Source organism: Cyprinus carpio, chromosome B22 (genome assembly GCF_018340385.1).
Source record: "Cyprinus carpio isolate SPL01 chromosome B22, ASM1834038v1, whole genome shotgun sequence".
Taxonomy (NCBI): domain Eukaryota; kingdom Metazoa; phylum Chordata; class Actinopteri; order Cypriniformes; family Cyprinidae; genus Cyprinus; species Cyprinus carpio.
Window position 1 is genome coordinate 14,334,627 of NC_056618.1, and position 19,477 is coordinate 14,354,103.

Below are 19,477 nucleotides of genomic sequence, written 5' to 3' on the forward strand. Positions count from 1 at the left end.
GCAGAAAAGAACTTCTCCTTTATGCATTTTCTCCTTCCAATTAATTTTTCAGACTATATTGTGCATTTTTAACCAGGCAGGAGAACGGACCACCCCCTGCTTTGAATGAAGGCGGTAATCCTCGTGAGGGTCCTCGCCGTTGGATCTGACGCCAAGCAGTCTGTCAGATGCTGAAAGTAGGACACTTGCTCACACATCAGCCGTCCTTTGTCCAACATCACAGTCGACATACATGAACCGCTGCAGATACTGTTTATAACGTGTCTTTACGGCAAACTCCACGCTAGTTTTTTAAAGAACAAATCCTCAAAATATCAGATGGCGGCGCCGATCAAGCGGTAAAACGACATACGGTCAGAGTTTAGCGGCTCAACGTCTGTCCAGCTGTCTGGAGCGATAGCGCATGAGGAGTGTCTTTAGCTTCTGTTGTCGAGGTCTGAACCATCTGTGATGACTTTAGGCACATGACACCTATGCAGACGCGCAGATTAACACGCTAGCGAGCAGATCAGGTTTGAAATCGCATTGTAATTAGGAGTTTTCTATAAAATTATAAATTAAAAAGCAATAAAAAAAATAATGTTTTAAATTACAATAAATTTAGAATTACTTTTGTTGTGCACAGTGGGCACATAAATTTACAGTAACCCTCTGGCAGTCTGGTTTTAAGGCTAACAGCAATGAAAGGGTTACACTTTAACATGAAGAGTGTGAAACACACACACACACACACACACACACACACACACACACACAGAGAGAGAGAGAGAGAACAATATATAAAACTTTGTTGACCCTTACAATACAGTTTCTTTTGTTAACACTAACTATATCAATTAACATGAATAATATTTAAATAGCATTTATGAAATGTAGTTAATATTAAGTAAAAAAATTACTAATACATTATTAATTAAAATGTATATTATCTGTTAACATTAATGTACTATGAACTAAGATGAACATTTTATTAACTAATATTAAGTGCAATATTAAGTGCAAGATAAACTAAAATTGAACTATATATATATATATATATATATGTATATATATATATACACACATATATATATATAGTTCAATTTTAGTTTATCTTAGTTAATGCACCAAAACGTTTAATTATCTATAAGCATATCTCTCTCTCACACACACACACAAGATACAAGATTCTTTATGACTCAAACGGTGTAGTTGAATTGGTTTTTAAAGTGCTCATAAAAGCAAGAATAAGGCATGATTTTATTTTTTATCTATCTCTGAAGAAGGTGAAAAATTTTGAGAACATTTGGAGTGTAGAAAACTTGCTGTGTTGGGTTGATAATGATGTATTGTCTTTTGCTGAGATTATGGGATAATGTAATTAAGTGTTCGTAATGTTTTTTTTTTAGTTTTTTTTTTTTTAGAGCTTTTGTATCTAATAAAGGTGTTATAAATTCTCAAAAATTCTCTCTCTCTTTCTCATACACACACACACCCAACCACCCACTCAACACACACACACACACACACACACACACACACCCTCCCCCTCCCCCCACACACACAGAGGTAGGCTGCTTTTACACGACAATGATGTAGTCAAAAACTGAAAAGTTTTTCCCTTTTTTAAGTTTTACGTATACATGATAACATTTTCAAAACGATTCCCCTTTTAGAAATATCTGCGAAAACGGCCAAAAACGCTGTATTACGTATGCTAGGCCAGTAGTTGGTGCTGTCACCAAGGTAGTAAACAGTACCCATAGACAAGAGATGATTATATGTTGTATATGATGTGTCTCTGCTGTTGGTTTTTAATTTTGGTGAAGTAAATCCACACTTTGCTGAAGAAGCGTAGGCAAACTCTTGAGAAGCAACAACAGTACCATGTACTCCGCCATTGTTCTGTATGTTTGTTCGCGCTTGCCTTTAAAATCGACACGTACTTCAAAAAACAAAACAAAAAAAATATTGACTTTAAATTTGACGTGTTATTCATGAAAATGATGTAAGAGATTTGTAAAGATTCCCGTATTGGGTGTTTACACGGAAATGATAACGGTGGCATTTTCATAAACTTGCACTTTGAAACCCATTTTCAAAAATATGCTAAAACGTCCTTGTTGTGTAAACGAACAGGCAAAACGCATAAAAAGTTTACCGTTTTTGGCTGAAAAAATTGTCGTGTAAATGGACCCTTAGAATGAGATCAGACGAGAAGGGGAAAAGCGTATAAAGTTTTTAGTGTTTTTGGCTGAAAAAATTGTCGTGTAAATGGATGCTCTCCATAAGTAAAAAGTTTGAAGAGTCTGGATAATGTACTTTAAAAAAATATAAGACAATTACAGTTTCGTTTTACTTACTGTTACTTTTTAATAAATTGCCATGGCAACACCGTTCAAGATTTCCTAAATCCGTTCACAATTTAAGTTCCTCAATATTTTGCAGTCATATTGACAATTCCATGATTTTCATACGAGTAGTATGTATTAATTCACAGCCATGTATGACTGTAAATTAGAAAGTTGTCCGGCTTAATGAAAACAATATATGTAACGAGTTTGGTGACTGTAGGAAAAACTAACCCACCAAGTTTTGTCAAAAGGTTTGCGCTATGGTCGTAGCTGGCTTTATGGTGTCTGTATATAGTGTGTATGATGTTTGGTTTTTTTTGCTAAAACTAACTGCTCACTTTTGTCAAAAGGTAGCACTACATCTGCCTCAAAAACACAGGAAAAAAAATGTTAAAATTTAATGTGTTGCCATAGTTATAGTATTTAAGATATCAGTAATCCCTTCCCAGTTTTTGCATCTGCCGTGTTCGTGTAAATGGACCCTTAGAATGAGATCAGACTGATCGTGTTTTGACACAGCCGTTTCAAAGCATTTTGAAAATGACACACTTCCTGCTGCCATTTGGTGGCGCTATAACTTTCAGTCATAATAGTCACATCTGTTGTTACACACATCCTATTTCTCATTTCTCGCTATATTTTCGTCACCTTGGCACGGCCAAACCGTTCGAGATACCAAAAATCCCTTCGGAATTTAGCATCTCCAATATCTTGAGGTCATGCTGACAGCTGACCAAGTTTGGTGGCCATCGTTTGGAAATCCTAGGAGGAGTATATCAAATTCCAGAGCATGCGCTTTTTACACAGCCCTGAATAGCCAACTTCCTGTTGGGCAGAGCCAATGACATGCTGTGTTGAAGTTGTTCAGCTCAATGAGACCTATATGTGTACTGAGTTTCATATCAATATGTGCAAGTATGTGTGAGATATACATCAAGTTTTTTGACTGTGCTCCAGGGGGTGCCGTAGAACCTGTGTGCCATGCCTGGGTCCCAGCCTCTGTGGCATCATAATAACCACAGATTACAACGTGTGTGCCAATTTTCAAGAGATTTTGAGCATGTTAAGGCCCCAGATAGTCAAAAAAAAAAAACCTTATAAGAACAAGAGGACCCTGCGCCTTAGTGGCTTGGGCCCTAATTATACTAGCATAATGTACTAGTGACCATATACAGCCAATGGAAAAAAAGAAAGAAAAAAACAGCATAGACATATTCATCTGTTATCTGTATTTAGTGGTTTTCAGTTTTTTTAAGCATTGTATTTCAGAATTAATATTGTAATTAGCATTATAAGTAGGAATGCATAATATATTGATGACCATATACAGCCAAAAGGATTGAATGAATGAATGAATGAATGAATGAATGAATGAAAATAGCACAGAGATAATTATTGGCCATTTGTAATTGTAAGCATTGTAATTCAGGATTAATATTATAATAATGTACAGCTAATAGATAGATAGATAGATAGATAGATAGACAGATAGATAAAACAATAATTACCAGTTATCTGTATCGGCTAAAATAAAAAATATTATTAAACATGAACTAAAATCATTATGTTAGTGATCAACAAAAACATAAAGTAACTGAAAAAAAATTGTTAATAGTTATTAAACATCAAAAAAATGGATTAAAACAACTATTATAATAATTATGAACATATCTGTTAGCAATTTAAAAATAAAGTGCATAGATGCATCTCTTTATTTATAAGATATATAAAATGCCCAAAGAGCTTTTACAATAAACATTGTTTGGCTTTTCTACCTCCCAAATCTATGTAAATCTTAAAAAATCAATATAAAAGCCATTTTATTCCATAATATTACATATTTCTGAGTAAAACAGAATGAAGAAATCAATAAAGAACAAAAAAACAAAAAAAAAACCAAAAAACAAAACAATGAATTGTGGCAAGATTTTAGAAAGCTGCCTAAAAAATGACTAAAAAGGATGCGGGTGAGGATTATAAATCTTCTATTTACAGACACAATTAATCACGGGCCTGGAAAAACCATGAATGTTTGCGAGTGTATAGCATTAAACAGTTTGCTAATAAAAAATATGTTTGTCTTCTAGAATACCAATACAAACAGACTGAAGGGGACGTAGAGGAACTGAGCAGAACCTGACCCTAAACGCGCTACGAAATAAACCTAATGTCGGCGTCTCGTCTCATTAGGAGAAGTTGTGCGCCATATGTGCCAGTCATCCATGTGAACTCAAGTGTGCTGCTTTGAACAATGGCCCCTATTAGCTAATGGAAATGTCGCAAATGTTTCCCCATCCCAGTTAATTAGGCTAAAATGTCCACTTAAATGAAAATTCACCAAGCAAAGAGATAATGACACCCCGCGCTTAAAAAGAACAACGTCGCGTCGCAAATTGAACGCTCCTCAATTAATAAAGTCCAACAAGGATGGCTTTAACGAGGCGAGTGTCTTGATAGTGTTGAAGTGGACGAAAGAGGCGAGAAATACGATGAAAGTGTGCCGGGCTCATTTCTGATGTGTTATTAGGCGGCTGCTGGACAAGATGGCCCACAATGGACAGGTGATTATGGGAAATGAGGTGGCGATAGTGGCTTTCTTGCATTCTCCCCCTCCATTTCTCAGCTGGCTCTCATTTTTATCTGGACCGAAGGAGAGCTCTCGGCGTTATGACCTCCTCGGGCGGCTGCACTGAGATTACCGCCTTTGAAACGAGAGCTGTTTGATGGGGAGACGCCGAGAGCGGACAGGAGAGAGACGCCATCGACAAATTCACTCCGCGCCACTTCAAGGAGCTGCCGAGAAATGTCAGGGTAGGTTTAAAGCGTAAAGCCAGTGAAAATGAGGGCGCTCTTTGAACTGGAGGATTTTGACGAGACAAAAGATAGTCTGTTTTGGAACGAGACAACGACGCGACGGCAAAAACCTTTCAGAAGGTGCCTGAACGAACAGCATAGAGATAATTATCGGTTATCTGCATTTATCAGTTATCTGTAATTCTAAGCATTATAATCCAGGATTATATTATCATTAGCATAATAAATAAGAATGCATAATAAATTGCGTGCCAAATATAGGCTAAATAAATTGTTATTATAATTTTTTAATAAAAGCATCATTATCGGTTATCTGTGTCCACAAAGATAAATAATAATGTTAAACATTAATATAAATTATATTAGTCATTAGTAACAAAAAATTAAGACAATTAAAAAATGAAAAATAAATCGTTAATAATATAAAAATAATTTAACAATTATCGGTTAACGTTTAAAAATTTCTACATTGGTGCATCACTTTATTTATAAGATGGAATGTCGGTATTTGTTTTGGTTTGTGAAACCCCCCCACTGCCAGTTTTCCCAATTGTATTTCTGCACCCCGGGTTGCCAGTTGGCGGAATACAACGTGTATTTCATTTCATTAATCGTCAAGTGCGCTCATTCCTGTTTGTGTCATCAATCTGGCAACCTACGTGTGCGTCAAGTCTGAGGAGGAGGGGCCGGATGAAAAAAACCCTCTCCAATATTTTTAATTTGGACTGCAATACCTAGTTCAACCACTTGGTGTCAATCCTACAACAGCACCTTTAATGCACAAAGCCGGCAAAAATGAGGACGCTCTTTGAACTAAATGATTTGGACGAAGCAAAACATCCATTTTGTTTAGAGACAAGGGTGGCGATGGCAAAAATCTCTGTGAAACTGCACGGATGTTCAATTTCATTTGGATGTTCATAACCTTGAAACAAATATGAAATAAAGATGACTGACAGGCTGTACACAATTATTAACTAATAAACTGCATCAGTAGAGACACTAATTAGAAAAAACAGCAGGTGCACCTGAAATTGACAGTTAAATTAAAGTTAATTGACAATATATGTCACTCTGGCACACTTCAAAGTACACATTCAAAAGCAGAATCTGGCAAATGATACGAAAATATTGTTGAAATGCAAAAAAAGCTCTGTTTTCTTTATGCTAAATATATTCTTTTTGAGTTTTCTTTTGATTTTGAGGTGAAATATGACCTGGAAATACATTTGACATTTGTGAGATGAGTTCAGAGAAAAGATCATGTTTCAAGTGATTGAGGTGGTTTGTTCGTGTGTATATACCTGGGGTCTGGAAGTTGATTCGTCTCATCTCCACCGGGTCTGTGGGGTGGTGAGGGGTGATATCGGCGTTGTTCAGCAAACATTTTGTCCGTGGCTCCGACTCTTTACGTTTGCTGCTTTAGAAAAGTAATGAAAACGCAAGGACTCAATGAAATCTGACAAACGAGAAAGAAAAAAAAGAACAAGTACACCAAATCACAAGTGCACAAAATGACCACCCAGTGTTTCCTGACCAGTTCAGATCAGTGACTCATGATTTAGAATGATCCATCAATCAGTTTGACTGATTCAATTAGTGCCATACACTTATACTGTTAACAGGTATTAATAAAAGTCTGCACACTACTTTGTTTGTCAGTATTTATCAGTGCAGAAAACACTGTTTATAGTCTATAATCGAGGAAGCTAGATGCTAGCACAAACAAAGCTATGTCCACAAACACCACAGCCGAGGGGCACATTGGTTGAACCCGCCATTTCATTGCACTGTTTCTCTCTGCCATCTAATTAAAAGTTGCTTTTATGCTGAGGCAGGTTGTTTTCTTTTGCCCTCTTGAAAACAGCAATAAAGTACAGCTAAGCCTTACCTGTCAGGCTTGCTGCTTCCAAAGAAAGCATTGAAGTGAAATAAATATATAAAAGGGGAGAAAACACAACAAGAGAACAAGGGAGAGAGAGAGGGAAAAGGAAAATCAATAGAGTGCATTTAAATTCACAGGGCAGGCTAGCGGAGCCAGATTAGCTCATCTGCATTTGGACAGACCTGTAAAAGATGTGTGTTTGTGCCCACCGGGGGGCTATACGATCTCCAGACACCAGAGGTCAAACTCAAGGTCCTGCCGAGGGAGGAAATACTAGCCAGGAGTCAACCGCTTTTAACCTGGCTCTTGAGGCGCTAATGAGGAATAGCTTCCCTTTGAGTTTCAGCACGTTTGCATGCTAAAAGTCAAAGCGGTCTGCTTTGGCCACGCTCTGAAGCTAACAGCTATTAGCTATCACCTCATTAATTTTTGATACGATCGAATTGATTGCTCTCCTCAGCTCCGCTTTGAACTTCTCCAAACTATGCCAATGCTGAGGGCTAAAATAAGCTTAAATCCGTCTTTTAACATTTCTGAACCTCAAAATGCATCTAGAGTGTCAGAGCGTTAGTTGGAAGACTGCTCCAACTACTCATTAAGTGAAGAACTGAAATGTGTGACCAAAGCTGAAATGTGTAATTCAATTATATTATATTAATATATTTATAAACGTCCTTACAAAATATTTTAATGGGTAATAATAGAAAATAGTATTTTATTTTTCTATTGAATTTATTGTGACCAAGACTTACATTCATAGTTAAATAATATTAATAAACAACAACAACAAAAAAGTATAAATGCCTGTACAAAACATTTTAATGAACAAAAACAAACTATAGTATTTTATTATATTTACTTTCAATTTTATTAGATTTAAATTTATTGGATCAGAAACTGAAATTTATAAATAGATTATATTAATAAACATTGTAAATGTCTTTACAAATATTTTAATTTATATAGTAATTAATTATACTATTTGTCAATTGTAACTAATCATATTAATCTATAAATTATAATTATAAATGTCTTAAAAAATTTTCAGTGTAGTAATCTATTATATTATTTATTTTATATTTTAATTAATTACAAAATTAGATATATTTTTTTTTACAAAACAATGTATAACTATTTTTGCATAAAGACAGTAACACATAAAATCATATATATATATATATATATATATATATATATATATATATATATATATATATATATATATATATATATATATATATATATATATATATATATATATAAAATGTTTTATATAATTTTTGTGATGGCACAAATTTCAAGCATTACAGATAATGAGAAGCTTAAATTAGTTCACATTTTGACTGGTAGTGTAAATTGTACAAATCGAAGTAGTTTATATTCATTAACATGTCAAAAGTCCACTCACTTCTTGTAGAGGAGAATTGCAATCACAATACAGATTATGAAGACCACAGCGAGAACGGGCCCCACCACCCAGATGAGTCCGTCCCCTCCCGTCTCCATGGGCTGAGGGTCCACGTCTGGAGCTGTGACTGGATCCGTGTATGGGCTGGTCGCAAATGTTTTCTGCACAAAAGCAAAAAAGGTTATAGCTATCTGCATTCGCCACTTTGCATGAGTCTTAAATTTCACTCACCCCTCCGGTGGTGTTGAGCTCAGCAAGGATGAAGATCACATATTCCTGCCCGGGGTCCAGAGCCCTGTTTTCAAAGCCGCTGTACACCATCTGGTTGCCCAGGGTGAAGGATGGTGGCATGGATGAGGGCTTGAAACTGGCAGCAATGTAGGGCCGCTTCCCGTCCACCTGCTTGAGCTGACGGGTGGTTCGAGCGTGACGTTGACCGAGTCTTTTGTCACCCAACAGCTGTGGGAGAAAAAGACTGCTTGAGGAGGACTGAAACCATCATCTAAAACACAACATATTCTGGTTGATTCTTCTGGGAGCAAAACTATCAAATAATTAGCAGCTGATGCTAAAAAATGGGTTATTTACTCAAAAAAACAAACAAACACAAAACCAGTCAAATAATACATAAACAGAATACAGGCACCCATTCGCCATTCACAGTTCAAGGTCAAGTGGCCAAGCGTGGCAGTTTGGCAGCGGGTAAGGATGAGAGCTGTGTAATTGTCCCCTCTCCCTGACAAACCCCTCGGGAGCATTCCCACAATGCTCCTGCGAGAACACTTTCCATGGCTTTGGCTCCACTGTGTCCGTGACAGAAGGGCAAAGACTTGAGAAAAAAAGCTGCGGGTGTGTTCACCTCTTCTAGGTCCAATTCATCTGGGCTCTTGATGTGTCGGATCGGACCTTTTACCTTCTTCAGAGGAACCACCACAACATAGACCACCCTGCAAGAGGTCAAGATGGTGCACAAAGCCATTACAAAAATTGCTAGTCAAAGAATTGTACAGAAAAATAACCACCTATCCACTAAATGTGCTTATTTTTCCATGTTCCATAAAACTGGGAACATCTAGCTAAATGATTTTCAACAAAACCTGAAAAATTCTCTACACAAGTATGCAAACACAGAAGTTTCAAGCTAAGCAAGCTTGATGTTGCCTTTCGAAACACAAACACAAAATGCAGTTCTTAAGTATGTGCTGCATTCTCAGTATGGCCACAAGGGGCACTATAGAAAACAACAGAGCAAATTGTCTTCTACTGTGAGTTTTTTGTCATTACTCCAAAACTGACATTTTTTTAAAGATTTATTTTTGGCATTATTGCCTTTATTATGATAGGATATATCAGAGCTGACAGAGAGTGGAAGTGATGATGGAATTCGAACTCAGGATGCGGCGCTATATGTCTGCACACTGCCCACAAGGCTACCTTTTTTAAGATTTATTTTTGGTGTTTCATGCCTTTATTTTGATAGGATAGTAAGTTGACAGGAAACAAAGTTGGGGGGAGTCTGAAAGTCGTAACTTGAAATCGGGACACCTGAAGCACAACAGCGTTACCTGTCAGCACGCTGCTCATGAGGCTATTGGCGCTGACAACATCGCCACTTTTAAATAACCCCACACTTCCAATTTGCTTACGTCTGCGTTCACATGCTTGCGTATAATGCGTTTCGGGCCTAGAATGGCATTTGGTTTTCCTTACTTGATCAACTCTTTGGATTCCAGCGGTGGGAAGACAATGGTCAGACTACTGTCTGGCTCTCTTTTCAGGTCCAACTCTGGCTTTCGGACCAGAATATGTGGCGCCGTTCGTGCTATGAGTTTGTGTTTAGGTCCATCGCTGCTCTCCTGGCAGGTGATTCTGAACTCGTAGGTGCTGTTAGGTCGCAAGTTCGTGATGAGAGCTTTGTTCATCCTAGCGTCAATGTCAACCTTCTGCCGGTTGTACTCGATCTGTGGACCAACGTGCATTGATAAATTGTTCAAAAACAGATCCTGGCAATAAGACTGATATTGAATGAACAAAGCAGGATTCATTGGCTCGCTTACCATGCAGCGGTACGGGAAGCGGCTATCGGAAAACCTCCAGGTCAGCAGCACCGTGGTTTTGGTGGCCAGCTTCACGGTGAAGTTCTTAGGAACATCTGTCCAGAAGTGAATGGAGGAAACAAATTGAGAAAGACACTTTAGAAATGGAAAAAGCACAGCAAGACTGAAGGGAAAGAAGGCTGACAGAGTGTTTGACGCTTGCGACCAGTTTTCCCCCAAAGGAGAGGGGCTTTGGTCCCTCTGAGTGAGCCGTGTGTGGCGTTAGCTGTGAAGGGGGGGGGTGGAGGCGCTCAGTTGGGACAAACAGCACGCTAGACTGGACTGGTGAACACAGAACCACAGGATCGCACAGTACTCTGCCTGCCCTGGCCCGGCAGTGCCGCCCCAACAAGAACATTTGGCAAGCAGCTCCCATAATCCCCCCTGAACAATTCCAGAATAGCTGAACCCACATTATGTTTGAGTAACCCACTGCTGCGTGCTCTCGAATTTTGGATAGGCACTGCCGTGGCAGAAAGCCAGACAGGAATGAGGACAAACCCCAAACACAGTTGTCATGCCCACACTTGTTAGCAGTGCATCATGGGACGCCATGCTGCAAACCATCCCAGTGTGGGAGCGGGGGGAAAGGTGAGTACACAAAAGAGGAACCGTTACACCAAACAACGAAAAATGCAGAAGAAAACCCAAACAAAGTAAACAAATGTGCCTGATTCAACTTCAGATCTGGGATCTCCTTGATGTGGCTCTTGCCTACCTTGGAATACTAGGGGAGTTTTGTGATTGGATGAGTGAATGTGCTGGGCGTGTCTGACCAATCGGCACTTACCTCGCAAAAATCGGCGCTCCTCCCCTTTCAAAACTGACTGACTTTAACTTACTGACTTATTTTACCTTGTTGTGGGGGAGGGTGTTAGTGAGGTATGTAGCTCCCAGAGAACTTTATATAATCGGGTGTAGGTGCTTGCATTGTAGAGGTTTGTCCCTTGAGGCGGGGAAATGAGCAACCCGTACCTGCTTCGTAGGCCACTGTTCGATACTGGATCGGTGGGCTGTAGGGCCCTGGACCTACACTGGTGTGCGCTCGAATTTTCACATCGTACACTGCGTTGGGCCTTAGGCTGTTGAGGGTGTAGCTGTTCTCACTTGCCGGCAGACGCAGTTCCCTGGGTCCGCCGGCCGTTCCAGCCTCTTGGTAAGCCAGTGTGTATTCTGTTATAGCGCCGTTGCGTTCCGCTAGCACTGGAGGCAACCAGGCAAATTGGAGCGAGCAGCAGGTAATGTTAGACCCTTCAATTATTTGGGGATACCCTTGAGGTACCTCCTCTGGGACTTTTAGTTCTCGGGTAGCCTCTTCACCAAATCCCGATCTGGACTTGGCGGACACTTTGAAGACGTACGTGGTCCCTCGATGGATATTGCTAATGGAATATTCCAGCTCCTGAGGGCCAAACTCCAGCGTGGCCAGGGGGCTCACATCCTTTCGGCCGAACTGTAGCCGATAGCCTTGCACCTCGAGACCCGGAGCGATGAAATCTGGGGGTTGCCATCGCACTAATGCGGTAGTCTCTGAGTTTTGGTTGACAGAGAGAAAGGGAGGCCCCGGCACTGCAGAGAGAGAAAGAGGGACATTACATTCAATTCAAATGAACCGTATCTCACTTAAGTCTGTTGTAGCGTAACTAGGTGTATTTTCATCCTGGTACTCCCTATGAAAAAAAAGCCATCTAAAATGACTTTAAAGGGATTTATTACAAACCCAGTTCCTGTAAAGCACTATTATATAAGCATGTACATTTTGTACAAACTATCATAAAGCCCTAACATCGCATATACTCCTTACTCCAAATGTTACCCAGAAAGGCTGCGAGTCAGTACAACCTGTTTTGAAAAAGCTATTAATTTTTAAGTGATCACTGGATGAGAGATTGTGGGTTAACAGCTGTATGATAGAGAAGGAGAGCATGAGAACAGACAGGAGGAGACAAATGACTCCTGGAAAAAAAAAGTGCCGATGAAGGTGACGGGGAAACGGCGCAATCTGCCTCAGCGAGAGGACAACGAGGGGTCAGAGACTCTGTGACTGTGGCCCGCTTCCACCCGCCAATGGCACTCTAGTCCACTCCACTGGACGACACACAATCCTCTCCACAGGACCACAGGCACGTTTCCCATTAGGCCTTGCATTAACGGCCACTGTTGACCCACAGCCACTGATTAAGATAGGATTGCGTTTCACACTCACACCCTCCCCCCTTCCATACTTCCCTTTCTCTCTCTGTCCTTCTCATCTCCAGTGGAGGAGATACCGCTATGAAAAAGAGGAACAAAATAAAATAACCTTCAGCTAACATACAATTAACCTGCCGACAGGACTTACAGTGAGTTATATTAAGTGTATAAAGCACGACTGCCAGCTGACATGACTTAGCCCTGAGAAAACTGCAGCGCTGCATTCTGGGCCGAACTGATACCAAATATACAAAAGACAAGGGCAAAACCAACCAAATATGTCTGAATATAACTGTCTGACTAAATTTCCTCTGCACAGGATAACAAAAAGGTCAATGTAATTAACAGTCTTTAATTTTTCTACAATACACAAGAAATTAATCAAAGTAACATTCCATGAACGAACATGTTTGTAGTGATTTTACCATGGTAAAGGGCACATGGGCATCAAGCAAAGTTGTTGCTTTTATAAAATTTAAGCAACAGCAAAAACAGATACAAATGTTCAATAGATAATAAAATTAAATCTTCTACCAAGTGGTCATCTATCCGTTTACAGTTTTCAGGAAATGTACCAACTTGGTGCACCAGTAAAGATTTCAAAGACAGCTGATCCAATCTAATTCTAGAGCTGGAACTATATGTTTCATAAAAATAAACTAAATCAATTTATGAGCACCATAATACCAGTTTGTAATCCCATAATCCAAAAACCTTCATCTACAGAAAGTTCAACTCCATGCCACAGTACCCTGGCATCAGACGATATTAGACAAGAAGCTCCAGAGACCAACAGAGAAGCTTCACTCTCCACAATCAGGACTGGAGCAAGTGGCTCTAAGTGGACCAATTAATTGAAGAAAATAACCACAGCCTTGGGAGGATTGTGAGTCATCCAGACTCTCTGTTCCCTGAGCTGTGGCGGCCGTCCAAGCGGACACTCGTGAAGAACACCTCCAGCCCATGCATTAGCATGCAATCTGCTCATCTCCCACAAGGATGAAAGGAGACAAGAGGAAATTAAAATAAGGAAGGCTCGCACTTGATTGGAATCTGGCCTACCGACGCCTAAACTTAAAGATGTGACGGTTTGTGTTTAAAGCACGTGGAATCGTGAATGATAAGGAGCATTAGCAAAGGGTTTGACAGCATGCACATCAATCAGTCCATCGGCTCTGAAACGAGAACAAAATCAATCATTCCTGTGTCATTCCTCCTGGACAACAGGCAGCATCAATTAGATCGATACAAGGACATCTGCTTTGAGATCAAGGTGCAGCAAACCGATAACGCAGCTCTTTGAACGCAGCATTAATAATGTTTGTCAATATGGTTGACGTGCGTTTAAACATAATACAAAAAACACTAGAAATGGTGGAAATTGACTTTTTTTGTGCATTTGAATGGGTGCTATTTTTGGATATTTTAAATGAGGATTTTTTTATTATATTTTTCATTTTATTTCATATTGTTAATAATTCTGATTTTTTTCTTAAATTAGTCATGCTATAAACATATAGTTTCTATTCATTTTTATTTTATTATGTTATTTTAGTAATATTAGTATATTTTTTAATGATTTAAATTCATGCTAATAACCCTGAATATTTTAAATGTTTTTTTTTTAGGTTTTCCAATTTAATTTTAGTTGTAGTAATTCTGTTGTGTGTTTTTGCTTTTTTTGTTTACATTTATAGTTTTTTATTAATTTTTATTTTAGTTGTATTATTTTAGTACTTAAACAAAAATGAGAAATGTTGCCTTGGCACCTAGCTGAAATTAAATTAAAAATTGATGTTTTATTATATATTTTATTTAACGATAACAACACTGATTTTCACCACTAAAAATACTACTGCTCACTCTAGCTCACATTATTTCATTGCTTGCAACTGGAATGATGTCTTGGCATGACCGTAGAGCCTGACTGACGGGCTTCACGCTGCAGAGTCTCCGTTCTGAAGTGTATCTCGGACATGCAGAATGGCAGCTCGGGGATGGCCGGCTCTCTCAGATGACAGGCGGCCTTGTGGAAGATTCTGGGTTTGAAAGGGGCGGGTCCGCCCTTATCAATACAATAAGGCAGGGGCTTAAGTTGTCTGACAGCATTATGTAGCAGAAATGAGGCATGAAAGTGCCCCGGAGTGGCTCCTCTGAGCCCCATTGGTCAAGCTTCCCCTCTGTTCTGGCACATGAAAGAGCGCGATGCCGCTTCTTTAAGTAGGGCTGAGTCTGCCCTTGTTTATATATTTATTTCTTTTGTCTGCTGTAAGCGTTTCTCCACACTTTCGGAGGCGGGAAGCACAGGGACATCTTTCCTTTGACTGGGCCACACCACTGCGTGAGTGAGAGGGAGAGTGACATGCATATGTGGCGCCGGTGTCACACTTGACACCTGCGATCGGCACACCTGTCTCGTCAGCGTCTGGAGTTTGAGGAAAACGACTACGCATATGTGGTTAGCTAATATATCTTATTAGCATTATTCATGTACTATACTGCTCAAAAGGTACTTCAAAATATATCATACTATTAGCATGATGGTAGTGTCCAAAATTCAGTCAAACCCCCACTGTTCTGCATATTTTCAAAACAGACCAGTTAGTTGGCTTGTAGAAGTGAATAATCAGACAGGATTAGTGCCATTTTTACTCAACGTTGAACCTTAAAATAAAACACTCATGCCATCAGACATAAAAAACAAAATGGGGAAAAAATATAACAGCTAAAACATGTTTATCTGCATGTGTACAGAGAAAAAGTACTTATAAAAATGGTTTTAGCTTGGCATGGAAATAGTAATTCACTTCACTGTACAATTAGGCTAACATGGCTAAAGTCTAAAAGTCCTAAAAATGCAACACATTTTGGACTTTTTGGACACAACCAAAAAGTCTATCTACATAAACCAACAATTAGGAACACTTTGAGTCTGACAGTGCTTTAAAATGGAAAAATTTAAAGATGCTACTTTAGCATGCTGTTTTGCTTATTTATTTTTTTATCAAGCTAATTTACTAATCTGTGGTCAGCTAGTCCATCATTCTGACCCACTAATGCCTTACTCAAACTTCAGCCCTCTACATCAGTTCATGTTTTCTGAAAACTAAACTTTGTTGAAGTAGCAGGCCATGTGTCGCTAACCGCTAATGCACAATCCGAGCTATACGTTCCCTTATAGCTTTTATGTACTCCAGACACACTATATAGGCCATGTTTGTTTTTTCTTATTCGATTGAAGTCCCTTAAGGTTCATTTTGTTCCTGTAGCTCATAACACCTGGCCTGCGGTGCTCTGGAGCTCGGCTAATGATAACGTCATTATTACCGACCTGCTCCTTTAGTCACCACCAGCTTGGGTTTGCTGCGGGCTCCGTCTCCTTTGGTGGTGTAGGCTGCCACGGTGATGGAGTACGTGGTGTCAGGCTGCAGGCCCCCGATGACCATCTCCTGTGGTTAATGGACACAAAGAGGGAAGTAAGCACTATGTTAGGGATCTGAATTTTTTAAAGACTTTACTACATGTCAGCTGCACAGGCCTGGCGTCATTTTCCCCTCTTTTCAATGTCACGGCCTGCAATCTGTACTCTGCTGTCTTTTTTTAAAAGTATATTAACCTAGCAACTTGTCACATTAATGCTGAATTGGGGATTTGTCGTGCCGCGCCGCATCCAGTGTAGACAGACAGCATCACTTATTATAATAGGTTTATTGTATTTTGTCGCGTCGCAGCTCACTTCCGGTGTAGACACGGTGAGAGCCACGCAGATGCTCGTAAAAACTGAATTCTGTTCACTTTTGCATCTATTTGTGCCTGAAATACTGTGCTCTGCAAGTATCCTTGTGAAGGTAAACAAGTGAGAAAGAAGATGGATGTGTAACAGTATATTGGTTCACAGCAGTTTAATGTTCCTGAGGGTTTCTGTGTTATGAATGTTAATCAAACAACAAAACACAAAGAAAAATCACTTTTGTAGCTTTAACGCAGATTTATTAGATTTAATTTATACATTAAAGATGATGCAGTTTTATTTTACATTTGATTATTCAATTTCTGTACCTGAATACTGACTTTTTTTGCTTTAAAGATGATTTATTTTTTTTTTTTTTTTGATTATTCAATTTCTGTACCTGAATACTGACTTACCTATTTATTCAATCATGAGGTGTAATTTTTTCATATCGCCTATCACTGATTTACCTACAATATTGTGCAGCCCTAATATCATATGACATACATATATATATATATATATAAACTATATCAAGTATATATGAGGTGATCTATAAAAGAATTAATTTTTTTTATTCATATCGCAGGAAAAATATTAAATTCTCTCACAATCTCTGAGTTTTTACATATTGTGCATATGATATATATTATATATATATATATATATAATATATATATATAGTATATATATATATATATATATATGCCCTAATATATATATAATGAATTAAATATATAGTTTATTTATATATCAATAAATAATATTAAATTCTTAAAGTGCATCTAATTTCTACAGCGGTGTGGAAATTCCTGCTCATCTACGACACATGTCTGTGAATTAATTCAACAGAGAGCCTGAGCAAACAGAGCGTCAGAATAATGAATTTCTCTCTGGGTAGGCCGGTAAGCTGTGAGCACACACGCCCTTCTGACAGCCTCCTATTTTCCAATATTTCACGTGAAAGCGAGTGAGCTTTGATCAGTGCGCATGACGGAGAGGAAATTAATGCCATGCGCTTGCAGAGAAAAAAGCAACTGCGGGTCCTGCGGCTTACAGAGAATTGAGCTTCACATCAAACCAGTTCAAGATATTCATGCAATTTTGGGGTTACACAAATGATCTATTTAAGAAAATAAATAACACCAATGTATATCTCATTTCTTCAAAAGGTCGCTTGAATTTTACACAAAATAAGCTTCGTTTTTGTTTGTACTTTACTTAATGCACAAAATCACAGCACAAAACACACTCTTTCATGCCAGACATAAAGGAACCCTGATGTTACATCATTCCCCTTGTGCACCATTAATATTTTTCATATAGCCGTCACAGACACACACTCACACACACACACACACACACAAAATGGCCGTGAGGTTGCATTAGTTTTCTCTCTCTGATAAAAATCAGCTCATTATAAAAATCTTGAAACACAAAAAATGGTTTACATGACACTATATCTTTAATGTGTCAATCCATATGCATCAATATGCAAGAAAAAAAATACTATTTGTGTAATTTTTTAATGACCTGGGTTTATGCCTCTCATAGACCCATTTGATTGTCTCATTTCTCACTTTTTCTAACTTTAGAGGTCAGTTACAAAAATATTTCTTCTCTGATGAGACCCTGAACCACTTGGACTTGAAAGGAACATGTTTTTCTTCCAATCTACCAATTTGTACAAAGCCAAAAATCAAAGTTCCTGAGATATCATGCCCTAAACTTGGCTTTCTGGATATCTGAGCTTTACAAAATGAAAATCAACATTAAATATTTACACGCCTCAGTTCATTATAAAATTCTTGCAATGCAATGCAATGCAAAAAAAAAGGTTTACATGAGACTTGAACTTCAACATCCATGCATAAATCTGTGCACCAATCCACTCAATTTTCTAGACTTTTTTCATATTTACCAAGTTTAGAGGCTAGTTTAGAAAATATTTCTATGACGATGACTCTCTGAACCACGAAGACTTGAAGGGAACACATTTTTCTACCAATCTACCAATTTGTACAAAGCTAACAATCCAAATTCCTGAGATATCATACCCTGAACATGGCTTCTCAAGACATTTTTGCCTATTAAAAAATGCTAGAATCTACATGTCCTATAGTGTTTATGACATTTCTCCACTAAGAATAAAAAAAAAAAAAAAAAAAAAACAGCATTTGAGTTTCTGCCTATAAACATGTTCAATGACTGAGATACAAAGCGGGTCTGATGTAACATCACAGGTTTTCACATCACACCGAACACTCGCCGACAGCCATACTCACGTATTCAGCTGTGTCGTCCATTTCCCACTAACATCCCCCACCCGGGAGGAGAAAGAGGGAGAGCGGTTTGAAAGAGAGGAAAAAGACAGACAGAAAGAAAGAGAGGACAGCGTAAGACGAAACAAGGTAAAAGTGCCAAGGAAATGGAAGAAAGGCAGAGTGTTTTAAAGTAGGTCAGTGTGGATTAAGGTGAAAAAAATCATGAAGATTGAAGACGAGGCAGGAAATTGAGTGGCCGTTGCTATCTGAGCATGTCATTCCTGCAGTTTTTTCTTCACCATTTCATTTCGTAAGAGTATAAAAAGGCTGTTTTGGAATTTAATATCAGATCACAACAGCTATTCTTTTAAGAAATGCTCCAAGTCTTATACAATGCAAAATTAATTTGATGTCTTAAAGTTTTGGGATAGCTCACCTCAACCCCCCAATTTTATTTTTATTCAAAACGTTCACATGAATATTACAATGCAAAATTAATTTGATGTCTTAAAGTTTTGGGATAGCTCACCTCAACCCCTATATATATATAATATATATATATATATATATTAAATATATATATATATATATTTTTTTTTTTTTAATCACCTTTTGTAGAGAATAAACATACTGTAGAATCAATATTATTGTATCATGACCCAGATATCGATACATTATCATCCGATTCCCATGCAGCTGACAACTGTAAATGATTTTGTCATAAACATAAGCGGGATAAATTCAAAAGCTTTAG

At 38.3% G+C, this 19,477-nt stretch overlaps 1 protein-coding gene across 39 annotated transcripts in view; it reads right to left on the reverse strand.

Annotated features, from left to right (window-relative positions):
- The window catches only part of ptprsa (protein tyrosine phosphatase receptor type Sa), a 204,921-nt gene that overhangs the window by 32,456 nt on the left and 152,988 nt on the right, over positions 1-19,477 (reverse strand). For 11 of the 39 annotated variants that reach the window (XM_042749806.1, XM_042749804.1, XM_042749811.1 and 8 more), the window contains 10 exons: positions 18,745-18,771; positions 16,061-16,178; positions 11,512-12,105; positions 10,498-10,592; positions 10,151-10,401; positions 9,300-9,387; positions 8,672-8,899; positions 8,441-8,601; positions 7,039-7,053; positions 6,452-6,567 (listed from right to left, as the gene is read on the reverse strand). In XM_042749806.1, the coding sequence (XP_042605740.1) occupies positions 6,452-6,567; positions 7,039-7,053; positions 8,441-8,601; positions 8,672-8,899; positions 9,300-9,387; positions 10,151-10,401; positions 10,498-10,592; positions 11,512-12,105; positions 16,061-16,178; positions 18,745-18,771 (1,693 nt within the window). The remainder of the gene's footprint in view (positions 1-6,451; positions 6,568-7,038; positions 7,054-8,440; positions 8,602-8,671; positions 8,900-9,299; positions 9,388-10,150; positions 10,402-10,497; positions 10,593-11,511; positions 12,106-16,060; positions 16,179-18,744; positions 18,772-19,477) is intronic. The other 28 variants (XM_042749810.1, XM_042749841.1, XM_042749822.1 and 25 more) reach the window with 12 other exon arrangements.